This window comes from Crinia signifera, chromosome 6 (assembly GCF_055691185.1).
Source record: "Crinia signifera chromosome 6, ASM5569118v1, whole genome shotgun sequence".
Classification (NCBI taxonomy): Eukaryota; Metazoa; Chordata; class Amphibia; order Anura; family Myobatrachidae; genus Crinia; species Crinia signifera.
The window spans coordinates 6,119,943-6,138,549 of record NC_139222.1 but is presented as its reverse complement, the minus strand read 5'-3'; the positions used below and the strand labels follow the sequence as shown (position 1 = coordinate 6,138,549).

At 48.2% G+C, this 18,607-nt stretch overlaps 2 protein-coding genes across 2 annotated transcripts in view; one reads left to right on the top strand and one right to left on the bottom strand.

Moving 5' to 3' along the window:
• The window catches only part of LOC146007360 (uncharacterized), a 58,247-nt gene extending 42,851 nt beyond the window's left edge, over positions 1-15,396 (bottom strand). The window contains exons 1-9 of the mRNA XM_083145709.1: positions 15,244-15,396; positions 10,930-11,085; positions 9,682-9,873; positions 7,931-8,009; positions 7,511-7,608; positions 6,631-6,754; positions 3,031-3,875; positions 2,367-2,559; positions 1,684-1,796 (exon numbers count right to left, since the gene is read on the bottom strand). Of these exons, the coding sequence (XP_083001835.1) occupies positions 1,684-1,796; positions 2,367-2,559; positions 3,031-3,875; positions 6,631-6,754; positions 7,511-7,608; positions 7,931-8,009; positions 9,682-9,873; positions 10,930-11,007 (1,722 nt within the window). The 5' untranslated portion in view covers positions 11,008-11,085; positions 15,244-15,396. The remainder of the gene's footprint in view (positions 1-1,683; positions 1,797-2,366; positions 2,560-3,030; positions 3,876-6,630; positions 6,755-7,510; positions 7,609-7,930; positions 8,010-9,681; positions 9,874-10,929; positions 11,086-15,243) is intronic.
• The window catches only part of LOC146009863 (uncharacterized), a 245,378-nt gene that overhangs the window by 91,249 nt on the left and 135,522 nt on the right, over positions 1-18,607 (top strand). The gene's annotated exons all lie outside the window — the stretch shown is intronic.

Genomic DNA, 18,607 nt, shown 5'->3' with positions numbered 1-18,607 from the left:
TACAGACCACACATATCCTATGTCCTATCCAATCACACCCCCACTGTACAGACCACACATATCCTCTCCTATCCAATCACATCCTCACTGTACAGTCCAAACATATCCTCTGCTATCCAATCACATCCGCACTGTACAGACCACACATATCCTCTGTCCTATCCAATCACATCCCCACTGTACAGACCACACATATCCTCTCCTATCCAATCACATCCCCACTGTACAGACCACACATATTATCTGTCCTATCCAATCACATCCCCACTGTACAGACCACACATATCCTCTCCTATCCAATCACATCCCCACTGTACAGACCATACATATCCTCTCCTATCCAATCACATCCCCACTGTACAGACCACACATATCCTCTGTCCTATCCAATCACATCCCCACTGTACAGGCCACACATATCCTCTGTCCTATCCAATCACATCCCCACTGTACAGACCACACATATTCTCTGTCCTATCCAATCACATCCCACCTGTACAGGCCACACATATCCTCTCTCTTTCTTTTTCACATTTTCCATCCTCCTGACCCCTGGCCAAAATTGCTGGGTCAATGTGTCATACAGCCCACCAAGAGTCTTTGCATTATAGTGGACTTTATACAGTAGAGAACACGTATCCTTGGGTATCAATGCCTATTTCCCTAAGTTGTAAGCTTGCGAGCAGGACCCTCCTACCTCTATGACAGTCTGTAAATACCCAGTCTCACTGTTTACAATTGTAATGCGCAACGAAATATGCTGCTATATATATATAAGATACTGTTAATAAATAAATAAATAAATAAATAAGTACATTCCGCGGCATCATTCCATCCCCAAAACATGGAAGAGGGTTCCAATCTCACAGCAGTTTCTCCAACAAGTGGGAAGCTTCAGACCTAAATTTATGCATGCATTTAGGGGGATATATATATATATTATAACAGAGAATATAGACGTTGTATAAGTTTACCCAACATCTCTGAGTGGTTGATACATTTTGATATGCGGAATACATTACTAATAATCATATCCCACTCTTTGTCTGATATAGAAGTATTCAGTTCCTCCTCCGATTTAATCTGAACCATTAATTTGTCCACCTGACTTGAAGCCAAAAGGTACTTATACCATGAAGACATATTACCTCTTAGAGGAGGGGAGGACAATCTGGATATAACGAAGGGTGGGGAAGGGGTGGACTGGATAAAATGCCTTACACACGGAAATTTTTATAAACGTCTCAAATGGGAATCTTATATTGAGATTGAAGCTGATCCCAGGATTTGATCCCAGAATTCTCCAGAAGGTCTAGGCATTTTGAAAGGTCCACTGTTCCACCCAAAGGGACAAGAAGAAGTCTAGGTAGAGCTTGTAAGGACATCTGTGTTGAGGGTAATAGGCTTGAAGGGAAACACAGTTGGTTTTCAAAATGTTGGTCGGGATTGGCCTATGGCTTGATGTAAATTTAGGGTGTGAAGGACTTAGCTAAGTCAATGGCAGGGAGTTGAGGTGGGGGTAGGCAGAGGAGGGACATAAACGAGGCGAAGAAATGCCAAGGCTTTGAAGACTGGGTGGAGATGATGTTCTCTGTTTAGAGGGCAGCACTGTAGGATAAGAGCGTAAATCTGAATTCGAGAACATTTTAGGTCTTAGAGCGTAATAGTCAGAAATATCATAACCACGAGCAAAGACCAGATCAAGCGATTGAGGAGGACCACTGGGAGAGACCAGAGGTTAAGGAGTTTAGAGGCAGAGGATTCTGTGAGAACATTGGTTGAGATGTTGAAGTCACCTAAGATAATGGAGGGAATGAAGAGAGTAAGCCAGGAAGCTAAATTGTCAAGTGGTACGGTGCCTGCTTTCTAATGATCTCCATCATATGCTGGTCATTCTTGATACCAGCAGTGCCACAGCGGTGATCCTCCCTGCTTCAGTGTCACACAGACCCTCACAGTAGCGCTATCTTAGAACCCAGGCACAGTTCTATCACAAGAATACTTTCCACATCTATCTAGGAGCAAATATGGTTGGACATTCTGCAAGTCTATTGGGCTTTTTACCCAAGGCCAAACATTTCGTTTTTGGTAAAGCTAGCTAATTAAATGTTGCATGTCCTGCAATGGTCCAGCAGCTCCCACCAGTGATGACCAACAGTCGCGAGCAGGAGATTACTGGTCTTGGCCAGGTAAAGGCTTGATTGATGGTAATAACCCTTCAATCCCACTGAACAGATGGTCCAGCAGCTCCCACCAGTGATGACCAACAGTCGCGAGCAGGAGATTACTGGTCTTGGCCAGGTAAAGGCTTGATTGATGGTAATAACCCTTCAATCCCACTGAACAGATGGTCCAGCAGCTCCCACCAGTGATGATCACAGTCTTGAGCTGGAGATCCTTGGTCTTGGCCAAGTAAGGCTTGATTGGTGGTAATAACCCTTCAATCCCATTGAACAGATGGTCCAGCAGCTCCCACCAGTGATGATCACAGTCTTGAGCTGGAGATCCTTGGTCTTGGCCAAGTAAGGCTTGATTGGTGGTAATAACCCTTCGATCCCACTGAACAGATGGTCCAGCAGCTCCCACCAGTGATGATCACAGTCTTGAGCTGGAGATCCTTGGTCTGGCCAGTTAAGGCTTGATTGATGGTAATAACCCTTCAATCCCACTGAACCGATGGTCCAGCAGCTCCCACCAGTGATGATCACAGTCTTGAGCTGGAGATTCCTCGTCTTGGCCAGGCAAGGCTTGGTTGGTGTTAATAAGCCCCACCCCCTAAACGGATGGTCCAGGTTTCAGAACACATGGCCTAATAATAGACAATATACATTTGTCCCATAAGCACTGTCATCGTCATACCGGTATTCATCGTCAACCATTTAGGTGATCATATACAAAACCTACTACATACACTGCAAAGTGAGTTCCACTTCCAATCCAATCAATAAAAAATACAATTTGATTTTTAAATAAGACACTTCAGACTTACAAATGTTGGACCTCACAATTTTTATAAGATTTCTCTCAATTCCAACCTTCTAAATATGGAAATGGCTCCTTTACGGGGTGACTCCTTCTATGTATACGGAGATATGATTTTCGGGCAAAACATTTCCCACACTCAGAACATGGAAAAGGTTTCTCACCTGTGTGAGTTTTCTGATGTTTAACAAGAGATGGTTTCTCAGCAAAACATTTCCCACAATCAGAACATGAATACGGCTTCTCACCGGTGTGAGTTCTTTGATGTTTAACAAGATCTGATTTCTGTGTAAAACATTTCCCACACTCAGAACATAAATATGGCCTCTCCCCTGTGTGAGTTCTCTCATGTTCAACAAGATATGATTTACGTATAAAACATTTCCCACACTCCGAACACGAAAATGGCTTCTCACCCGTGTGACGTCTCTTGTGGATAATAAGATTTGATTTCTGTGTAAAACATTTCCCACACTCAGAGCATGAAAACGGCTTCTCTCCTGTGTGAGTTCTCTCATGTATAACAAGAATAGATTTGTGTGTAAAACATTTCCCACACTCAAAACATGCAAAAGGCCGGTCGCCTGTCCCAGCTGGCTGATGGGCAATAAGGTCTGAGCTCTGTGCAAACCATCCGTCATCTATATAACCGGGGAACATATTATCATCTATTCTAAAAGCGGTGATAGATGGACTAATATTCGAGTTGTTCGGAGAATATTCCTCAGGGTTAGAGATAGCAGATGACAGATCAGTACTGTGAAGCACTGGATATATCATTGGCCTCATTCGGTTTTCTTCCGGAGAATCCTGCGTGATGTATTTATCCTCGATTTCACAAGCTGGAGATACAATGGGGCAATCAGCCAATATATTTCTTCTCGGACATCCATCTATAAAGGAATAAAATACATATTAGCACATTATGTTATTTTGAGAACTGCTGCCCAAATTAATGTGCTAAATCTGCATATGCATCAAATTTCTTTGACTCTGACTCTGCCTGAATCCTTTGCCTTATTTACTTATATGTTTACCAGATTTGCCACCCATTAAACATCATTTATTGCATTACTAGATAAAAGCCTGTCAAAATGATGGCCGTTGCAATGCACAGGGCATCCGAAAAGTATTCACAGCACCCCCCCCCCCCCCTTAAGGAGGAGACTGATCAGATCTGGGCTGGTAACACACAGTGACATGGTGGAGAGCAGGAGTATAATAGGGGCTGATGGCTCCTGATGTATGAGATACACCAGAGAGTGCGGGGAGGAGACTGGTCAGATCTCTGGGCTGGTAACACACAGTGACATGATGTGAGGGGGACAGCAGGAGTATAATAGGGGCTGATGTCTCCTGATGTATGAGATACACCAGAGTGTGCGGGGAGGAGACTGGTCAGATCTCTGGGCTGGTAACACAGTGACATGATGTGAGGGGGAGAGCAGGAGTATAATAGGGGCTGATGGATCCTGATGTATGAGATACACCAGAGAGTGCGGGGAGGAGACTGGTCAGATCTCTGGGCTGGTAACACACAGTGACATGATGTGAGGGGGAGAGCAGGAGTATAATAGGGGCTGATGGCTCCTGATGTATGAGATACACCAGAGAGTGCGGGGAGGAGACTGGTCAGATCTCTGGGCTGGTAACACACAGTGACATGATGTGAGGGGAGAGCAGGAGTATAATAGGGGCTGATGGCTCCTGATGTATGAGGTACACCAGAGAGTGCAGGGAGGAGACTGGTCAGATCTCTGGGCTGGTAACACACAGCGACATGATGTGAGGGGGAGAGCAGGAGTATAATAGGGGCTGATGGTTCCTGATGTATGAGATACACCAGAGAGTGCGGGGAGGAGACTGGTCAGATATCTGGGCTGGTAACACACAGTGACATGATGTGAGGGGAGAGCAGGAGTATAATAGGGGCTGATGGCTGCTGATGTATGAGATACACCAGAGAGTGCGGGGAGGAGACTGGTCAGATCTCTGGGCTGGTAACACACAGTGACATGATGTGAGGGGAGAGCAGGAGTATAATAGGGGCTGATGGCTCCTGATGTATGAGATACACCAGAGAGTGCGGGGAGGAGACTGGTCAGATCTCTGGGCTGGTAACACACAGTGACATGATGTGAGGGGGAGAGCAGGAGTATAATAGGGGCTGATGGCTGCTGATGTATGAGATACACCAGAGAGTGCGGGGAGGAGACTGGTCAGATCTCTGGGCTGGTAACACACAGTGACATGATGTGAGGGGAGAGCAGGAGTATAATAGGGGCTGATGGCTCCTGATGTATGAGATACACCAGAGAGTGCGGGGAGGAGACTGGTCAGATCTCTGGGCTGGTAACACACAGTGACATGATGTGAGGGGGAGAGCAGGAGTATAATAGGGGCTGATGGCTGCTGATGTATGAGATACACCAGAGAGTGCGGGGAGGAGACTGGTCAGATCTCTGGCTGGTAACACACAGTGACATGATGTGAGGGGGAGAGCAGGAGTATAATAGGGGCTGATGGCTGCTGATGTATGAGATACACCAGAGAGTGTGGGGAGGAGACTGGCCAGATCTCTGGGCTGGTAACACAGTGACATGATGTGAGGGGGAGAGCAGGAGTATAATATGGGCTGATGGCTCCTGATGTATGAGATTCACCAGAGAGTGTGGGGAGGAGACTGGTCAGATCTCTGGGCTGGTAACACACAGTGACATGATGTGAGGGGGGAGCAGGAGTATAATAGGGGCTCATGGCTCCTGATGTATGAGATACACCAGAGAGTGCGGGGAGGAGACTGGTCAGATCTCTGGGCTGGTAACACAGTGACATGATGTGAGGGGGAGAGCAGGAGTATAATAGGGGCTGATGGCTCCTGATGTATGAGATACACCAGAGAGTGCGGGGAGGAGACTGGTCAGATCTCTGGGCTGGTAACACACAGTGACATGATGTGAGGGGGAGAGCAGGAGTATAATAGGGGCTGATGGCTCCTGATGTATGAGATACACCAGAGAGTGCGGGGAGGAGACTGGTCAGATCTCTGGGCTGGTAACACACAGTAACATGATGTGAGGGGGGGAGCAGGAGTATAATAGGGGCTGATGGCTCCTGATGTATGAGATACACCAGAGAGTGCGGGGAGGAGACTGGTCAGATCTCTGGGCTGGTAACACACAGTGACATGATGTGAGGGGGAGAGCAGGAGTATAATAGGGGCTGATGGCTCCTGATGTATGAGATACACCAGAGAGTGCGGGGAGGAGACTGGTCAGATCTCTGGGCTGGTAACACACAGTGACATGATGTGAGGGGAGAGCAGGAGTATAATAGAGGCTGATGGCTGCTGATGTATGAGATACACCAGAGAGTGCAGGGAGGAGACTGGTCAGATCTCTGGGCTGGTAATACACAGTGACATGATGTGAGGGGGAGAGCAGGAGTATAATAGGGGCTGATGGCAGCTGATGTATGAGATACACCAGAGAGTGCGGGGAGGAGACTGGTCAGATCTCTGGGCTGGTAATACACAGTGACATGATGTGAGGGGGAGAGCAGGAGTATAATAGGGGCTGATGGCTCCTGACTCCCCCACTGGGCAGATACTGGGAATATGTGACACTGTACTTCATGATTATTACTCACCGGTGCTGATATGTGCAGGGATTTCCTCCTCCTTACACCGCTGATTACCCCTTACGTACGTCTCCTCTTCTACTGCTAAATCTTCGACCTTGATATCAATCACATACGTCTCTTCTCCCAGATTCTGTACAGATCATATAGAACACTAGTTCTCAATACATTCCTACCTGGGTGCACCCTTGCAGTCCATGTGTGTCAATTCTACCGTTAACATTTGCAAATAAGTGTTTGGAAGGTATATAATTGCTAATAAATGAAATATTTAGGTGCAGTATGTATGTATGTATGATATATATATATATATATATATTTATATATATATATATAGACAGCACTTACCTATCCTGGGAACCAGGTTAGGAAACAGACCAGCACTCACGTAGTTTGAGTTGAAGAAAAAAAGGTGTATTTTCAAAACATTATACAAAGTGTAGTGCAGCAAGGCTGACCCAACAGCCGTTTCAACTGGATGCCTTCCAGTTTTCGTCAGGGGTGACGAAAACTGGAAGGCATCCAGTTGAAACGGCTGTTGGGTCAGCCTTGCTGCACTACACTTTGTATAATGTTTTGAAAATACACCTTTTTTTCTTCAACTCAAACTACGTGAGTGCTGGTCTGTTTCCTAACCTGGTTCCCAGGATAGGTAAGTGCTGTCTATCATTATCCCTCTTGGACCCTGCACCGCATCATTCCTTAAACATCTGAGTGCCGTTTTGCTTCTCTATATATATATATATATATATATATATATATATATATATATATATATAGCAAAAATGTACAATAAAGTTAATACCCCTGGGGGCACTAGTACTGCAGGTAGAGAATGTGGTCAAAAGTGTCACTTTGGTATATTGCTGAGACCCTAAATCCCACCTACCTGATCCTCCTGTGGGGTCCTGTGATTCTCCTCTGTACAATCCTGGGAATACAGAGGACGTGGACATCTCTCTGGGGTATTCCTGTTACTGGGCCCATCTGTAGGAGACACATAGTGACTGAGGACATTGTATATATGTGATTATCCTGGGAATACAGAGGACGGGGACATCTCTCTGGGGTATTCCTGTTACTGGGCCCATCTGTAGGAGACACACAGTGACTGAGGACATTGTATATATGTGATTATCCTGGGAATACAGAGGACGGGGACATCTCTCTGGGATATTCCTGTTACTGGCCCATCTGTAGGAGACACGCAGTGACTGAGGACATTGTATATATGTGATTATCAGATGCTGGGTGTATATAGGGGACCCCCATACCTGCTTTCCCCTGTACAATAAAGGTCTCCTCTTACCCAGTGATGTGAAGGGCCGGTGATTCTCCATCATCACGTCCTTGTACAGACCCCTGTGTTTCTCTATATACTCCCCCTCCTGCATGGAGCGATAGACAGTGACGCACACAATGATACAGTCATCACCCAGACATATCCCCCGGTGTTACTGTATAACGCCCCATTCCCAGCAGTCACCTCTCCTGTCACATCCCCGGTGTTACTGTATAACGTCCCATTCCCAGCAGTCACCTCTCCAGTCACATCCCCCAGTGTTACTGTATAACGTCCCATTCCCAGCAGTCACCTCTCCGGTCACATCCCCCGGTGTTACTGTGTAACCTCCCATTCCCAGCAGTCACCTCTCCGGTCACATCCCCGGTGTTACTGTACAATGTCCCATTCCCAGCAGTCACCTCTCCAGTCACATCTCCGGTGTTACTGTACAATGTCCCATTCCCAGCAGTCACCTCTCCGGTCACATCCCCGGTGTTACTGTATAACGTCCCATTCCCAGCAGTCACCTCTCCGGTCACATCCCCGATGTTACTGTACAACGTCCCATTCCCAGCAGTCATCTCTCAGGTCACATCCCCCGGTGTTACTGTATAACATCCCATTCCCAGCAGTCACCTCTCTGGTCACATCCCCCGATGTCACTGTATAACGTCCCATTCCCAGCAGTCACCTCTCCGGACACATCCCCCGCTGTCACTGTATAACGTCCCATTCCCAGCAGTCACCTCTCAGGTCACATCACCCAGTGTTACTGTATAACGTCCCATTTCTAGCAGTCACCTCTCCAGTCACATCCCCCAATGTTACTGTATAACGTCCCATTCCCATCAGTCACATCCCCCAGTGTTACTGTATAATGTCCCATTCCCAGCAGTCACCTCTCCGGTCACATGCCCCAGTGTTACTGTATAACATCCCATTCCCAGCAGTCACCTCTCTGGTCACATCCCCCGGTGTTACTGTATAACCTCCCATTCCCAGCAGCCACTTCTCCTGTCACATCCCCGGTGTTACTGTATAACTTCCCATTCCCAGCAGTCACATCTCCGGTCCCATCCCCCGGTGTTACTGTATAATGTTCCGTTCCCAGCAGTCACCTCTCCGGTCACATCCCCCGATGTTACTGTATAACTTCCCATTCCCAGCAGTCACCTCTCTTGTCACATCCCCCGATGTTACTATATAACGTCCCATTCCCAGCAGTCACCTCTCCGGTCCCATCCCCCGGTGTTACTGTACAATGTCCCATTCTCAGCAGTCACCTTTCCGGTCCCATCCCCCGGAGTTACTGTAGAACCTCCCATTCCCAGCAGTCACCTCTCCGGTCACATCCCTGGTGTTACTGTATAATGTCCCATTCCCAGCAGTCACCTCTCCGGTCACATCCCCCAGTGTTACTGTATAATGTCCCATTCCCAGCAGTCACCTCTCCGGTCACGTCTCCGGTGTTACTGTATAACGTCCCATTCCCAGCAGTCACCTCTCCGGTCACGTCCCTCGGTGTTACTGTATAACGTCCCATTCCAGCAGTCACCTCTCCGGTCACATCCCCCTTTATTACTGTATAACGTCCCATTCCCAGCAGTCACCTCTCCGGTCACATCCCCCGGTGTTACTGTATAATGTCCCATTCCCAGCAGTCACCTCTCCGGTCACATCCCCCGGTGTTACCGTATAACGTCCCATTCCCAGCAGTCACCTCTCCGGTCACATCCCCCGGTGTGACTGTATAATGTCCCATTCCCAGCAGTCACCTCTCCGGTCAGCAGCTGAATGATCTTGAGTGCGAGTTCCAGGATCTTCTGGTCATTGTGCCTCTCATGTATCAGTGAGTGAGGTGGAGGCACCGTGATGGGGCACTGGGAACTGCTCAGTCCTCTTGAAACACGGCGACGGCTGCTGGGTGTCTCACAGTCTCCATAAACATTCTTCATTGTGGTGTTATCCTGTGTATTTAAAAAGATACAATTACTGCATACACTTTTAGATCCCTTAATCTATCTAGTCTTGTACATGTAGTATTATTATTATAGATATCAGTGATGTCACGGTCACCTCCCTGTATTATTACTATAGATATAGGTGATGTCACTATCACGTCCCTGTATTATTACTATAGATATTAGTGATGTCACTGTCACCTCCCCGGTCACATCCCTGTATTATTACTAAGTGATGTCACTGTCACCTTCCCGGTCACAACCCTGTTTTATTATTATAGATATAAGTGATGTCATTGTCACCTCCCTAGTCACGTCCCTGTATTATTACTATAGATATAAGTGATGTCACTGTCACCTCTCTGTTGTATTACTACAGATATAAGTGATGTCACTGTCACCTCTCCGGTCACGTCACTGTATTATTACTATAGATATAAGTGATGTCACTGTCACCTCCCCGGTCACGTCCCTGTATTATTACTATAGATATAAGTGATGTCACTGTCACCTCCCCGGTCACGTCCCTGTATTATTACTATAGATATAAGTGATGTCACTGTCACCTCCCCGGTAACATCCCTGTATTATTACTATAGATATAAGTGATGTTACCTCACCGGTCACGTCACTGTATTATTACTACAGATATAAGTGATGTCACTGTCACCTCCTCGGTCACGTCCCTGTATTATTACTATAGATATAAGTGATGTCACTGTCACCTCCCCGGTCACGTCCCTGTATTATTACTATAGATATAAGTGATGTCACTGTCACCTCCCCGGTCACGTCACTGTATTAATACTATAGATATAAGTGATGTCACTGTCACGTCCCTGTATTATTACTATAGATATAAGTGATGTCACTGTCACGTCCCTGTATTATTACTATAGATATAAGTGATGTCACTGTCACGTCCCTGTATTATTACTATAGATATAAGTGATGTCACTATCACCTCACCGGTCACGTCCCTGTATTATTACTATAGATATAAGTGATGTCACTGTCACGTCCCTGTATTATTACTATAGATATAAGTGATGTCACGGTCACCTCCCCGGTCAGCAGGTAGATGATCTCCAGGGTGAGCTTTAGTATCCTGTCAGCTGTGTGTCTCCTGTCCTTGTCCATCCTCAGTGTCTCGGTGACTCGCTCAGGACACCTCTGACCTTCATGTAACAAGGATCCGACTCTTCAATGCTGAGATGTCTGGGGACAAATATACTTATTACAGCCGCTGTCCCTGCCCCAATGGAAACTCCCACACGCACACAGTAACACTGAGGTCTGCACCACCTGTATTACAGTAACACTGGGATCTGCGCCACCTGTATTACAGTAACACCGGGCCCCCCGCCACCTGTATTACAGTAACACCGGGGTCCGCACCACCTGTATTACAGTAACACCGGGGTCTGCGCCACCTGTATTACAGTAACACCGCGGCCTGCGCCACCTGTATTACAGTAACACCGGGGTCCGCGCCACCTGTATTACAGTAACACCGCGGTCTGCGACACCTGTATTACAGTAACACCGGGGTCCACACCACCTGTATTACAGTAACACCGGGCCCCCCGCCACCTGTATTACAGTAACACCGGGGTCCGCACCACCTGTATTACAGTAACACCGGGGTCTGCGCCACCTGTATTACAGTAACACCGCGGCCTGCGCCACCTGTATTACAGTAACACCGGGGTCCGCGCCACCTGTATTACAGTAACACCGCGGTCTGCGACACCTGTATTACAGTAACACCGGGGTCCGCACCACCTGTATTACAGTAACACCGGGGTCCGCACCACCTGTATTACAGTAAAACCGGGGTCCGCGCCACCTGTATTACAGTAACACCGGGGTCCGCATCACCTGTATTACAGTAACACCAGGGTCCGCGCCACCTGTATTACAGTAACACCGAGGTCTGCACCACCTGTATTACAGTAACACCGGCGTCCGCACCACCTGTATTACAGTAACACCGGGGTCCGCGCCACCTGTATTACAGTAACACTGAGGTCTGCGCCACCTGTATTACAGTAACACTGGGGTCTGCGCCACCTGTATTACAGTAACACCGGGGTCTGCACCACCTGTATTACAGTAACACTGAGGTCCGCGCCACCTGTATTACAGTAACACCGGGGTCCGCGCCACCTGTATTACAGTAACACCGGGATCTGCGCCACCTGTATAACAGTAACACTGAGGTCTGCGCCACCTGTATTACAGTAACACTGAGGTCTGCGCCACCTGTATTACAGTAACACCGGGGTCTGCGCCACCTGTATAACAGTAACACTGAGGTCTGCACCACCTGTATTACAGTAACACTGGGGTCTGAACCACCTGTATTACAGTAACACCGGGGTCCGCACCACCTGTATTACAGTAACACCGGGGTCCGCGCCACCTGTATTACAGTAACACCAGGGTCTGCGCCACCTGTATTACAGTAACACCGGGGTCTGCACCACCTGTATTACAGTAACACCGGGGTCTGCACCACCTGTATTACAGTAACACTGAGGACTGCGCCACCTGTATTACAGTAACACCGGGGTCTGCACCACCTGTATTACAGTAACACCGGGGTCCGCGCCACCTGTATTACAGTAACACTGAGGTCTGCACCACCTGTATTACAGTAACACCGTGGTCAGCGCTACCGGTATGACAGTAACACCGGGGTCTGCACCACCTGTATTACAGTAACACCGAGGTCTGCACCACCTGTATTACAGTAACACCAGAGTCCGCACCACCTGTATTACAGTAACACCGGGGTCTGCGCCACCTGCATTACAGTAACACCGGGGTCCGCGCCACCTGTATTACAGTAACACCGGGGTCTGCGCCACCTGTATTACAGTAACACCGGGGTCTGCGCCACCTGTATTACAGTAACACTGGGATCTGCACCACCTGTATTACAGTAAAACCAGAGTCCGCACCACCTGTATTACAGTAACACCGGGGTCTGCGCCACCTGTATTACAGTAACACCGGGGTCTGCGCCACCTGTATTACAGTAACACCGGGGTCTGTGCCACCTGTATTACAGTAACACTGGGATCTGCACCACCTGTATAACAGTAACACTGAGGTCTGCGCCACCTGTATTACAGTAACACCAGAGTCCGCACCACCTGTATTACAGTAACACCGGGATCTGCGCTACCTGCATTACAGTAACACCGGGGCCTGCGCCACCTGTATAACAGTAACACTGAGGTCTGCGCCACCTGTATTACAGTAACACCAGAGTCCGCACCACCTGTATTACAGTAAAACCGGGGTCTGCACCACCTGTATTACAGTAACACAGGGGTCTGCGCCACCTGTATTACAGTAACACCGGGGTCTGCGCCACCTGTATTACAGTAACACCGGGGTCTGCGCCACCTGTATTACAGTAACACCGGGGTCTGCGCCACCTGTATTACAGTAACACCAAGGTCTGCGCCACCTGTATTACAGTAACACTGAGGTCTGCACCACCTGTATTACAGTAACACCGGCGTCTGCACCACCTGTATTACGATAACACTGAGGTCTGCCCCACCTGTATTACAGTAACACCGGGGTCCGCGCCACCTGTATTACAGTAACACTGAGGTCTGCGCCACCTGTATAACAGTAACACCGGGGTCTGCACCACCTGTATTACAGTAACACCGGGGTCAGCACCACCTGTATTACAGTAACACTGAGGTCTGCCCCACCTGTATTACAGTAACACCGGGGTCCGCGCCACCTGTATTACAGTAACACTGAGGTCTGCGCCACCTGTATAACAGTAACACCGGGGTCTGCACCACCTGTATTACAGTAACACCCGGGCCTGCGCCACCTGTATTATAATAACGCGGAGGTCTGCGCCACCTGTATTACAGTAACACCGGGGTCAGCGCCACCTGTATTACAGTAACACCGGTGTCTGCACCACCTGCATTACAGTAACACCGGGGTCTGCACTACCTGTATTACAGTAACACCGGGGTCCGCACCACCTGTATTACAGTAACATCGGGGTCTGCACCACCTGTATAGCAGTAACACCGGGGTCAGCACCACCTGTATTACAGTAACACCAGGGTCCGCGCCACCTGTATTACAGTAACATCGGGGTCTGCACCACCTGTATTACAGTAACACAGCGGTCCACGCCACCTGTATTACAATAACACGGAGGTCCGCGCCACCTGTATTACAGTAACACCGGGTCTGCACCACCTGCTGTACAGTAACACTGGGATCTGCACCACCTGCTGTACAGTAAACACTGGGGTCCGCGCCACCTGTATTACAGTAACACTGGGATCTGAACCACCTGCTGTACAGTAAACACTGGGGTCCGCGCCACCTGTATTACAGTAACACTGGGATCTGCACCACCTGCTGTAGAGTAAACACTGGGTTCTGCACCACCTGTATTACAGTAACACAGGGATCTGCACCACCTGCTGTACAGTAAACACTGGGGTCTGAGCCACCTGTATTACAGTAACACTGGGATCTGCACCACCTGCTGTACAGTAAACACTGGGGTCCGCGCCACCTGTATTACAGTAACACTGGGATCTGCACCACCTGCTGTACAGTAAACACTGGGGTCTGCACCACCTGTATTACAGTAACACCGGGGTCCGCGTCACCTGTATTACAGTAACACTGGGATCTGCACCACCTGCTGTACAGTAAACACTGGGGTCCGCGCCACCTGTATTACAGTAACACTGGGATCTGCACCACCTGCTGTACAGTAACACTGGGATCTGCACCACCTGCTTTACAGTAACACTGGGATCTGCACCACCTGCTGTACAGTAACACTGGGGTCTGCACTACCTGTATTACAGTATAGGACACTAGAGTGTCATCCCACTATACAATGATAATGCAGCACCAGAGGCTGCTCCATCTGCACTATAACAAGGAACCAGAGGCTGCTCCATCTGTACTATAACAAGGAACCAGAGGCTGCTCCATCTGTACTATAACAAGGAACCAGAGGCTGCTCCATCTGCACTATAACAAAGCACCAGAGGCTGCTCCATCTGCACTATAACAAAGCACCAGAGGCTGCTCCATCTGCACTATAACAAAGCACCAGAGGCTGCTCCATCTGCACTATAACAAGGAACCAGAGGCTGCTCCATCTGTACTATAACAAGGAACCAGAGGCTGCTCCATCTGCACTATAACAAAGCACCAGAGGCTGCTCCATCTGCACTATAACAAGGAACCAGAGGCTGCTCCATCTGTACTATAACAAGGAACCAGAGGCTGCTCCATCTGCACTATAACAAAGCACCAGAGGCTGCTCAGCCTATACAATAATAATAATAACAATAACATTACCTGCTGCCAGACACAGCAATGGCCGCTCTGAGTCCTGCTGCCTTGTGGGAGTGATAGAGGGCGGGGCTCAGACCTGACGTCACTGCACGCTGCTGCTGCTGCTGCTGCCTTGTGTGAGGATATCGGGACTAGAGGAGGTCGGAGCTGAGCTCAGGCCTGGGGAAAATGGCCGCATCTTCTGGTCTCCGCACGTACTGGGAGCATAAGGGAGCTTACTGAAGGACAGGTACACAAGAAAATGGCCGACAGCCTCCGGAACTGAGGACATGTATTACTACTTTGAACTAAATATTATAAACTTCAGGAAACGAATTAACAGCCAATCCTGTGCTTACAATGCACAGAAGGCTCCGCCCACCCAACGTCAGCCGCAGACACTGGTTTGATTGATGGACAATTTATCCAGTATGCGCTGAACTAGGAAATCAGTGCAGTCAGTGCAACTGCAATGTTGTCCTGAGAGAGGCATCTGCAGCTTTCCACTCTGCTGCAGCCCGACTCCCCCCAGTGTCCAAATTGGGATATTACATCCTTTATTACAGTGTTACCTGTCCCTGCCTGATCATCTGTAAACCTACTTCCCAGTCTATCTACTATAGGTCCCTGCTCATTCCTCATTATGGCTACAGCTGCCAGTCACTCCTCAGAGAGACAACAGTGATACTACCTCCATCGGCAGATATCTGCTGTTGCCATTATTAAGCCTATTTATATGGTGGGGAGGGGAGCTCTCACCCGCCTCGCACCTCTCCAATCCATTCTTAACGCTGCTGCTAGGCTCATCTTCCTCTCCCGCCGCTCTACCTCCGCCTCCCCCCTCTGTTTATCTCTTCACTGGCTCCCCATTCCTTTCCGAGTTCTCTTTAAACTCCTCACCACTACCTACAAGGCTCTCTCCTTCTCCACCGCTCCTTACCTCTCTTCACTGATCTCTATCCACACTCCCTCCCGTCCTCTTCGCTCCATCGCTGACCGCCGACTGACCTCTCACCTAATCACCTCCTCCCACTCCCGTGTCCAAGACTTCTCTCGCGCTGCCCCCCTGCACTGGAACAACCTCCCGCCACCCATCAGGCTTTCTGATTCCCTTACCTCCTTCAAGCGCTCCCTCAAAACCCACTTTTTTCGACTAGCCTATCCCTCCTCCTAACCTCTTTTGATCCTTCTATCCTGCCTCCGTTCCCCTCCGTTCCTACTTATCCTGTTTTTTTTCGTTCGTCCACCCACCTATTTTTAGTATGTTAACTCTTATGAGTAGGGCCCTCCTTCCTCACGTACTCACCCTACCTCATTACCTCACCTGTGCTCCTGTCCTGTTCTTTCCTTCCTCTACTTCATCTTCAGTCTCCTCGACAATTTCCACACCTACTTCTGAACTGATGCTGATTTTAGTTCTACCAGCTACACCCCTATTTATGCTGTATTTTATCATCACACCCTGTACGTTACCTTGTAATCTGTTTTTTGTTTGCTATGTACGGCGCTGCGGACACTTTGCGGCGCCTTATAAATAAACGTACTACTACTACTACTATCGCTAGGCCAGCTCGGTACTCCACAGTAGGTAAATGGGAGGATACCTTTGCCGTTGGGTTTTCTGTGGGTACCCCGCAAGATGAACGATGGATTCTAACGATGGTGGCTAATGATTCTAGCTTCCCAGATCGCTAGGCAAGTGGGGATGTACACCCTGCGCTTTACTAACAATATTCAAATAATATACATACACGTAGGTTATGATAAAAATTTAAAGTCAATTTTATTACAACAGATTTAACAATATAAAAAGGACAGTTTAAATAGCAATATATATATAGGTGTTAAAAATACACTAAATAATGCTCAATAAAAATAATAATTGGATGACTGCTACTACCGGTATACACACACAAAAGGACAGGGGGTCACAGGACAAACATATATAGTCCTGGTGCACTGGCCAAGTAGGTGTTGAAATAGTAGCTTTGTTCAAAGTCTTGTAAGCTCGTTAGAGCGGTTAGGAGAAAATACCTGTTCCCAGGGTACAAGGGGTCTGCCGGCAGACTTACCCGTCAATGCCGTGTTGGGCAATCGGCATAGGCGGGATCTCCACATGCATCGACTAGTTTCGCCAAACAGGCTTCTTCAGGATCCTGAAGCATCCCCTCAATTCACCCACTATCTACTGAAGTAATTACTTCACTCTAGCACAGCACACACGGTGCCTGTCACCTGTCACCCCCCCCCCCCCCTCAGTGACCATCCCGTCACAGAGCCTGCCACATCACCATCTATTGCACTAAGCTCATCCATTATCTTTATCAGCCCTTAATCACACTAATTGCACCTATCCCATTACCATCATCAGCCCCCATTCACCCATAGATCCTGCTTAATACAGACAACCCGATCCGGCTATATACCACGTTCTTTAAACGTTAAGCATGGTTTAATAATTCACCAACACCTAGATTTACTATAACATAACGTTAAGAACACCAGCGCACCATTAATAACCATGCGATTAGTCCTATTAGCCCATAATCACGCACAGCTCCGGCTAACCCGGAAGCTGTGCGTTCCACAGCTGCGTTTCACCGGAAGTCCCATAGCGCTACACAGACTCGTGTCTGTGGCGCTGTCCAGCTCTAAGCCCCTAGCAGACGGTATAAATAGCTGGACCGGAGGGCAGTCAGATTGGCAGGCTGACCCTGTCCATACCCAGGCTGTTCCTGCATCGTTGACTACCTGTTACTTGAATGAAAAACGTAACTATGTTTCCTTTTTTTGCTCTGTGTATTTGCATGTCTTTTCTTTTCAGCAGGACATGCATTCACTGTATTTATCTTTTGTATGTTGTAGGCTCCTTGATAAAGGTCCATGTTGGGACCGAAACGTCGGAGCATACATACCTCAGATGTATAGAACTGTGTTGATCCAGTTGGATTAAAATACTGATTTGCTTTTATCACACAATCGAAGTCAGTCCGGCACTCTACCTCTTTTCTGTCAGCGACCTGGGTGCCCTCCGGGAGGTGGATGTAGGGAACTGTAGCTAGCAAGCAGCGGCACTCAACAGGGTTTGCAAAAATGTCAAAAAGTGGTTTTATTGCTCCAACGTTTCGGGGCTCCAAACTGCCCCTTTGTCAAGGTGTACAAACCTTTGTCATCAGCCAGCGAGAAACTGCGCCGCTCTCCTCCTGTTGCCTAGCAAACAGTTGTTCACCTGCAACATTCTAACAAGCCAATAGGATACAGCGTTGTAACAGAACATATGAGTGACTGTGGGGCATATTTCTTAAGCTCGGTGAAGTGATAAAGTGTCTGATTTTTATCACCGGCCAATCAGCTCCTACCTGGGAAGTTACAGGCTTGGTTTGAAAAA